Source organism: Bos javanicus, chromosome 16 (genome assembly GCF_032452875.1).
Source record: "Bos javanicus breed banteng chromosome 16, ARS-OSU_banteng_1.0, whole genome shotgun sequence".
NCBI classification, from domain to species: domain Eukaryota; kingdom Metazoa; phylum Chordata; class Mammalia; order Artiodactyla; family Bovidae; genus Bos; species Bos javanicus.
Window position 1 is genome coordinate 81,284,717 of NC_083883.1, and position 9,176 is coordinate 81,293,892.

At 54.4% G+C, this 9,176-nt stretch overlaps 1 protein-coding gene across 1 annotated transcript in view; it reads right to left on the reverse strand.

Moving 5' to 3' along the window:
- Positions 1-9,176, reverse strand: part of IPO9 (importin 9) — a 39,429-nt gene that overhangs the window by 19,901 nt on the left and 10,352 nt on the right. Inside the window, exons 4-13 of the mRNA XM_061383771.1 lie at positions 8,397-8,598; positions 5,756-5,844; positions 5,072-5,158; positions 4,510-4,629; positions 4,301-4,401; positions 4,059-4,117; positions 3,361-3,512; positions 2,613-2,711; positions 1,469-1,575; positions 989-1,128 (exon numbers count right to left, since the gene is read on the reverse strand). Coding sequence (XP_061239755.1) covers positions 989-1,128; positions 1,469-1,575; positions 2,613-2,711; positions 3,361-3,512; positions 4,059-4,117; positions 4,301-4,401; positions 4,510-4,629; positions 5,072-5,158; positions 5,756-5,844; positions 8,397-8,598 — 1,156 coding nt within the window. The remainder of the gene's footprint in view (positions 1-988; positions 1,129-1,468; positions 1,576-2,612; positions 2,712-3,360; positions 3,513-4,058; positions 4,118-4,300; positions 4,402-4,509; positions 4,630-5,071; positions 5,159-5,755; positions 5,845-8,396; positions 8,599-9,176) is intronic.

Consider the following 9,176-nt stretch of genomic DNA (forward strand, 5'->3'; position numbering starts at 1 on the left):
CTTTGCTATGGCAAATTCTGGAAAAAATATGCTGGTGGGTGTGAGAAACTCCAGCACTGTCATCAACATGTAATCACACTGTGTGCGTCAGGGGCCAGGCGCTGCGGGATGGAGGGTGTGTGACAAGGCTTCCACTCGCACACGTACATTTCAGCAGAAGAGACAGAAACATTCACCACGCTCAACAGACTGCACACATGGTAACTGCAGAACAAAAAGGAGTCTCCTCAGTGGGTCTGAGATCACAACGCTCAACTGCTTAGTTCTATGACCTGTGACTCAGAATGAGAGAGGACCTAATGACCTCATTAGAGACAGCGGAGAAGATTCTCCAATGGCTTAAGCTACCCAAAGGGCTAACTCAGGACAAGGACACAGGACAGTGCACTGGCATGGCAGGAGCAATGAGGGCCCCACGACTTAGGCTCAGAGAGGAAGCAGAGACTGAGCTGGGGTCTGGCTCTCAGGAGCCGCTGTCCCGCGGCCACAGCCCTGTGCCCCGAGGAATGGGCTCCATGCAGTCGAGGCGGTTCCTTTTAAGGCTAGCAGTGATCACGGACGTGAGAGCAGAACACTTTAATTATCTAGTTAGAATGGTTTTAGAGAGAACAGATAGTTTAAGAAAACTGATGGGAAGCAAACAGAGAGGATGAGCCTGACACAGACTGCCTGAGGGTACAGGGGGCTCTGCATTCACAACTCCTGCCAGAGTGCCCCCTGCACAGCAGCCACACTTGCGTCCTGTTCAGACGCCAAACGCCACCCCGGGCAGTGGGCGTGAACCCGGGGGGCAGATGTGGGAGAGTGGTAAGGAATGAGCAGTGAGGCCGCCCCAGACTCAGAGCTGCTGAAATCTGAGTCAAGGTCCCCGGGCAGTGCAGAGTCAAAGGAGCCCCAGCTCCAGGCTGCAGGAAGAATTCCACCCCAAGGTTTACCTAAGTGAACAACAGAGCTGAGACCCCCAGAATCCTGCTGTGCTGAAACACACCTGAGAGGTTGAGGTCTGCAAGGACGACGCCGGTCAGGAAGCCGTGCATGTCGAAGGGGATCCTGCCGCTCTTCACGCTGTCAGTGACGATGGACTTCACCGAGCCCAGGGCCAGCATGCAGGCCTCGTGGACCTTCCACCTGCCAAAGGGACCCCATGGCCAGTCACACAAACCCCCCGCCAGAGACACAAGCACTCGAGGGAAAGGCACTTCAGCAAGCCTGACCCTGAAGGGCACTGAGCTACTCTTCCAATCTAAGCCTATATCTGAAAACAGTATAATTTAACAGTAACAGGTTTTTCTAATTAAAAACAAAGCAAAAGCCCTTCCTTTCCAGGCTTTTTAAAAAGGAATAAAAGCATCGAACCAACTATCTTAAGGAAAAACTGCTCTAGAACAGGTGATTCAAAGCCAGGACGCCTGCCCTCACCCACCGCCCAGAGGGTGCCCCCACGACGTGGCCCGCCGCCCCCTCTCACCAGTGCTCAGCGCCACTGCTCTTGGTCTGCTCAGCCTCCTGTAAGTGCCGAGCGGCCGCAGCGGCCAATGCAGCCGCGCTCTCATTCTGGAAATCAGAGGCCACAGCCTAGGATGAGAGGAGAGGTGCCAACGAATATTTCTGTGCAAATTAAAACCATAAACTGCATTGCTGTGCATGTGGCTAACGTGATCAGATACACTCATAATGCAACCCCGAGCTGTATGAAGGTCTCTAAGTTAAAGCAGCACCCGTCTCTCTGCAGAGGCTGAGCTCTCTAAAGCTTACAGAATGGATGGCTACATTCTGCAGAGCATCAGGGGTCAATGAGAGACACAGCTGTGGACAGCAATGGACCAGGTATTTATCTCTGGGAGGTCAACTTGGAAAAGCAGAGCTAATCTACTAAGTGACATGCCGTGGCCCTCCTGAGGTGCCTTAGAAACACCAAAGGACAACAGACTGCCCACCAACAATGAAACGGGAATAAGTGTATCACCAGACAGGCAGCAGCTTCTCCACAGACCTCAGGCTAGAGACAGCTCTGTGCTCCGGTCAGAGCCACAGGAGACGGGCAGCCACCGGGACGTTCACCTCGCAGCAATCGAAGCTTTCAAATCTGCCAGCCTCTAGTCTGTGCTACACACAGACCCTTGCTGAAGACTGAACTAAACCCAAGAGTTCCTGATTCAAACACCCTCTCCCATTAGAACAACACGCCCCGCACAATTCTTTCATCAATATTGGCATGTAAATCAGAACCAGACCAAGGACTTTAGAATTCCTGTGTCTCAGACTTCACTTGAGATGCTCTGTGTTAGTTCTCAGTCACCTCTGACTCTTTGCGACCCCATGGACTGTGGCCCACCAGGCTCCTCCGTTCATGGAATTCTCCAGGCAAGAAGACTGGAGTGGGTTGCCATTCCCTTCTCAGGGGATCTTCCTGACCCAGGGATTGAACCCGGGCCTCCTGCGGGGTTGCAGGCAGATTCTTTACCATCTGAGCTGCTCTGTTACCCACCCCAGTCTGAGGTAAAGCTGTCCAAAACCAGTGCTGAGCAAAGGCTCGAGGGAGGTCTAGAACAAAGAGGAGAAGCCGACGCCGTCAGGACCCCGGTGAGCGGGTGTCGGGGCAGCCCTCTCACCAGCAGCAGGTCCTGGGCCGCGATCCTGACGGTGTAGGAGAAGGTATCGTCGTCCTCGTCTTCCACAAACTGCTGGGGGTTGGCGGTCCACACTTTGATCTGAAAGAACGATGCGGTCAGCTCTGTGAGGCTCCCTCTTCTAGTCCACACACACGGGAAGATTCCAACCTTCTGTTTTTATCTTGAACAGAACGCTACTCTTTCTGATGCAAAGAAGCAAACCCTTTACCAAACCATGCAGCTACGGCCGCTGTGGAAGGTGGCTGACTGCTGGCCCCTCCTACTGCCAGTCGGCTGTGACCCCAACAGGCCAATTTGCTGAGTCTAGTGGGTCTGATGGAAATCCAATGTGAAAATCATGTCAATTCCTAGGACACAGTGGCATTACCATATTTTTAATGCTCTCTTCTGGTCTAATGACTCTCTGACTAGGCTAAGGATCTGAATGCTGTGTCTCACTATCTACAGAGAAAGGCCAGGCTCTTCTTGCTATCACACCCTTGGTTAGGGGTCCCCTACAGATACCAAAGTGAGAGTATTCTACAAGTCCAACTACCTACCACAGAAGCTGATAAACCCCAGCACCCAGGGACTTGGCAAAATGATGTGAATGAAATCACAGCTTTCCTAGCACTTCCGGTCACGTTGCTCTTCAGGTATCAGTTTTTAGAAATTAACAGATGCCTGACCCAGACCCCACACTGAAGCTGCACTTGCACGCCGCTCACTGACTCCACCATGCAGGTACCTGCTCCTCAGTGATCTGCATGTAGAGGATGATGTAGTAAATCAACTCAGGCAAGGCCTTCTTGACAGTGCTTTTGAATTTGCTATTTTCCAGGAGAGCGTGGACAAACTCAAAAATGCTAAAGACGAGGTTTTCAAAGCCCAGGACTTCACCTACAGGAAGTACGTGAGAGAAGCTCTTAGTGGCAAGAAGACATAAAGAAGCACAGATGCTGTGAAGGAACTACACCACCTCTGTGAGCAGGGGTCAGTTAAAGCACTCGTGGGAATGGAAGAGGCCCAGGGGATCAAAGAAGGGAATTTTGGGTACTAGGCACTCTTCGGTTTTTCCAGCACAAAAACCAGGGAATTCCCTGGTGGCCCAGTGGTTAGGACTTTGGGCTTTCACTGCTGAGGGCCTGGGTTCAATCCCTCATTGGGGAATTAAGATCCTGGAATTCACGCAGTGGAACCAAAAGAAAGAAAAAAGAATCTGAAACACTGAATATATTTTCCACTGAGAAATTCCATGATTTCGTAAGACTTATGCAAATGCTGACGAGGAACAGATTACAGATTTTCAATTTTTGTTTCCCCACATCTAATCCACTGACAGGAAACTCAATGAGAACATTCTCAAGAGAGCAAAGCCTCTAATTTCCTGCCTTTGTCCTGGCTCCCTTCTCCACTACGAGGTATACGACCAAACGCGCTACATACCGTCGGAGTCCACAGGATCCTCCACTTCCTCTGTGTAATTGACTTCTGTCCTCACATAAGTATGATGAAGAGTAAAGAAACAGAATTTGCAGTCTGCTTTGCACACATTCTACAAGGGGACATGACACACTCCGACACTACGAGTCGATACTTTAAGAAAGTGGAAGCACGTGAGTGTGAGGCCCGAGGCTCTAGACCCCCAACTACAGGGGTGGCAGGCCCGCCTCTCCCAGAAAGGATATAAGGCCGCACTCTCAGTCAGGGTGTTCCAAACAATGGGCAGAATCTGCTGCATGGAGGACACCATGTGCTTTGGGAAGTTTTTCACCAGGGCTGTCACTGCCTGAGGAGTTACAGGAAAAAACCCGAGAGTTACAAGTGAAACGGGAGAAAAATTACTGGTGTCAGACCACCCTGCAGACTCCCAGCACCCCCAACAGCAAGCACTCACCTTCAGGACCTCCATCTTGAACCCACTGTCTGACGTGGGACCGTCTGGGATCTGCAGGGCCTGGACAAAGGCCTCTGTGAACTGCTGCACCACGGGAAAAATCAGGACTTTGGCTGCACCCTGAAGGCAGAAATTACGATCAGTCCTGGACTCAGCCCGAATCTATGGCATCCAGGCACATGGCACCTCCAGACCCTCCAGGCTCAGGCCCTCGTCAGAAGGGTGTGGCCACACGGTCACTGGAGGTGTCCCCAGGGTCTGCCGTGTCCTTATTCAACACTGGCGGCTCCTCACCAGGAGCTCCTCAAACCACTCCTGATTCCAGGGACTGGTATTTCTTAGTTAGGCTGGTCCCACACAGGAGGCAATGAAAGCGCAATAAAGCCCCGGGTGCCAGCTAGGGCGAAAAGGATGCAGGACAAGATACCAGGAACAGACAGACTCAAATGAAAGGAGACCCAGATGCACATGGATGCTCACTGCATCAAAAGCACGGCTGCTGCGCCCAACACACCCGCCAGCGTCCAGGGCAGGCCAGCGGCCACGACAGAGGCGCGCTCACCTTCTCCAGCTCCTCCATGTTGCAGATCATGTGGGCACAGGTGGTGAAGATCTCCACGGCTCGGGAGCGCGTTCGGATCCCATACACCTGGGAGCGAGTCACAGCGGGGCTGTGAGGCTAACGTGCGTGCACGTGTGACTCAACTGTGACCACTCAACCCTGACCTGGGCACAGATTTATTTAATCCACAGAATAGAAGGCAACACAATGTGAGAACTTACTAGAATCAGCCGTGTATAGAGGCCCCTGTGGGCTAATCTGACTGAAAACATGAAGCTGGGTACACCTCGGAATCCCAACACAGTGTAGTGCTTTCAAAATACAGCCCCTGGCTAGGGATGGGGAGGAGCAGCGAGGCTGAAACATCCCCCAGTGGGCAGTCATCAACCCAACACACGCAGTAAGGCCCATGGTGAGCAGTGCGGGAGACTATCCCCGACATGCGGCTGAGGGGGCAGGCGGGTGGGTGGCCCCAGAGGGGCCTGAGCAGCCTCTCGGTGGCAGCTTGGAGCTCCAGCAGCCCCTCTGCTCTCCCCAGAGGCCTGGCCTCCCAGTCGCAAGGGAAGGGGCCGAGGCTCGTCCGACGCAGCCCTCGGTCAGCTCTTGTCTTCAGGTATGGGATCAGCAGCAGACACAACAGGCTCCCGAGAGCCAGGGCCGCTCTCGGCAATGCGAAGACCCTACCTCGGCCATGGTGAAGATCTTGTACATCTCTGGGAGGATGACGGGTGCAACCAGTGGCATCTGCGTGTCGGTGACTTCTCGAGTGAATTCTACAAAGAAAGGAGGCAGTAAAAATAACACTGCTTTATAAAGACATTCGTGTGACAACTGCTGGACTGCTTTAGGGAGCACGCAGGGAAGATGCTGGCCAGGAGCCCTACCCTGGGGCAGGGAAGCAGCGTGAAGCATTTGTTAGAAGGGAAAGGAGCACCGCAGGGGAAAAGGAGCGCACACCAGACTGTGGAGCGCGCGGCCACTGGAGAACCTGGGCTCAGCCTGGCCTGCGCCCGGTGCTGGCACCCAGGCGCACCCGGGGCCGCCTCGCCGGGTTCCGCCTTCAGCACCTGCCCCCCTGAAGCCGCCGTGACACAGGTGAGACAGCCTGGGAGACACCAGGGCCCCGCTCCAGCCTGCACATGGGGACGACGGCGCCGACCAGGGTCAGGCTGCTGCTCAGAGGACGAGCAAGGGGTCGCTACCCCGTCAGTCTGGCCATCGAGCCAGACTTTCCGTTTGCGTCCAAAACCTCACGAGGCGCCGAGGCAGCAAGCTGAGCTCTGAAACGCATCACTGAAAGTGGAACACAGGACCCGAGCCCGCGTCCGCTCACTTGTCTGCTGCTTGACCAACTGCATTTTGTACTCTGATGCTCATTCTTCACTTTACAGCCCTTCATGTAGTTAAGTCCAAAATAAGTTTTCTGAGGGCACTCATCAAGTCAGAGAAAGTGCAGGACGCCAGCAGCTGCGTCTCCAAAGCGCTTTGAGACGAAGAGGGAACCAAGGCCTGTGTGTCAGCGGACTCAGCCGTGACAGCTGGGCCTGCGCTGCCTTCCCACAATCAGCCTTGATTCTCATGGATGAACAGTGAGTTTAATGGGAAGCTTTGCTAAACCAGGCAGACAGGAGCAGGGCCTTGAACAGCCCTGACGAGCCCCTTCTCCTCCCGGCCTCCTGCCCACCCATGGCACCCTGCGCCCTGCATGTGCGCCTCAGCGGCCCCCAGAGCGCGATCCAACCTCATGGAGCAGCTCCCTGGTGTGAGGTGGCGCTCTCCACCCACATCTGCTGCCTCCAGCACAGTGGCATACCCTGCCAGCTCCTTCCCTGCGGCCTAGTGCAAAGTCATCTCACTGAGCAGACTCCCCCAGTCACACACAGCGAGGGCTCTGCAGTGAGACAACTCTGGGGACACAGACAACTACCTTTTCTTCCAGGTTTTACAAAGAGCAGCTGAACTTTGTGTTGGCAGACAGGGAAGGAGTAGGCTTCCTTTCCTTAGCAGAAAACAGATCTGTTAATTGATATTTTGGCATCAAGAGGCTGTGAGTAAAGAATCCTAGAAAGCTCACTCCACAGAAGGGTACGAGAGGCCACCTGAGAAGTAAGCCACACGGAGAAGCAGAGCCATGAGCAGGGAAGCCAGAGTCCGAGCAGAGAGCGTGTGATTTTCTCAGCTGGGTGGCTGCGTGTGCCATGAGCACGTGTCACAGGTGATCACACAAGTGTACCCAGCTGGGCGGTGCGACGAGACAGGGGCGTGGGAGGAGGGGCATGAAACGCAACTCGAGGAGGGGCTGCCTTTGGACGCAGATCTGGCACAACCGTCAGTGTCAGACTGCTGCCGTGGCTCAGCTGCTCAGTCGTGTCCGGATGTTTGCAACCCCATGGACTGTATCATTCCAGGCTTCCCTGTCCTTCACCACCTCCTGGAGCTTGCTCAAACTCAGTACTAAATGAACTTGTAAAACTGGGCCCCGATGCCAAGTTTAATAAAGCAAGACCTGTAGAAACACCGTTCCTAACTAGGTAAGAATACCTGTCAGGAGAGACGGCGGATCATGGAGAAGAAAAGATACGAAAACCTGTAAAGGAGAGGGGACCGTGCTTTCTGACACGTCAACATCCAGCGGCTAAGGTCCAGACAAGGACTCCCTGAAAGCAAAGCAGAGGCGGCGGGAGCAAGCAGGGCAGGATCTGCAGAGGCGGGGCTTCCGGCCGTGTCGGGGCTGGGGGCGCTGAGATCAGGCCTTTGAGGGACTGACAGAGCACCGTGCTTAGAAGAGCTCCTCACCAAACCTCTCGGGACCAAAAGCTCAAGCATTTCTCTCAACGGCTCACACCAAAGACTACACATTCCCTAAGCTGGCCAAGTGAAGGTCCTGATTACATCGTGTGACTGTTTTTATCTTCTTTCCACATTCCCAGAAAAACTTGACTACTCTTATCTTTGCATTGAACTACGTAGAAAATACTGTGTAATGATGATGACAATCACAACAGCTACAATCTCTCGCAAACCTGTTGTCCTGGCATAGGACACCTCACCGAGACGAGCTCACCAAAGCCACCAGAAGCCCTTGCCAGGTGAACAGTACCCTCACCTGAACTTTACACACCAGGAAAACTCAGGTTCAAGAGATGAGCAGGTCGGGTCAAGGTACAGCCAGACCGTGAACTGCAGTCTGCACGCCGGACCGCCACGCGTGACCCTCTCCTGAGGGGGAGGGTCCCTGACGTGGGAGGGCAGCATGGAAGTGAGAGCCGGGAGGAGTGGGGGCGCATGGGGTCCAAGGTCCGAGGCCAGGCTGCGGAGCCCGTACCTGTCAGCACCCGCATGGCACCGTGGACGGCGTTCACGTCTCCGCTCACCAGCATCTCCATGAGCAGGTTGAAGAGCTGCGGCCAGGCCTCGGGCCAGTCCCAGTGTGCGATGGCCGACACCGCATAGGCCACGCTGGACCGCACCTTGCTTATGGACTCCCTCAGGCCGTTGGGCAACAGTTCCCGGATGACTATCTTTGCCTGGAGAGGAGAGAAGCCCGCCTGCGTCTGACCGGGGTGAGAGAGCAGCAAGTCGCTGCCCAGTTCATGTGCTGGAAAAGCAGCGTGGGGGGGACACTGCACACCTGTGCAGAGCCCCACACACACTGCACCCCGAGTCACCCCCGGCTCCACACTCACACTGTCCACGACAGGAACCACCAGGCACATGCGGCCATTTAAAGTGATGAAAACTAAATGAAGTTAAAAACTGAGCTTGTCAGCCGCCTGAGCCCCATCTGAAGCGCTTGGCACCATGCACGGAGAGCAGCTGTCCCAGACGGCGCAGGCACGGAACACTCCACTGCGGCAGGTTCCAAAGGGCCTCAGCCCTGAAATGTCACAGGGCCCAGGACGGCTGCACAGCACTGGACCGGGGAGGAGCGCTACCTCATGCAACCCGCAAACAACTCCCTGAAGCTGGAATTTTATTAGATATTTAGGAAACTGAACCTCAAAAGTTATACTTTTAGAACGTTTTGTAGCTAGTAAAAGGCGGGCTGGAATGTGAACAAGGTCCACCTGGCACTCGAGCTCTCTCATCTGCAGCATGTTGCCCA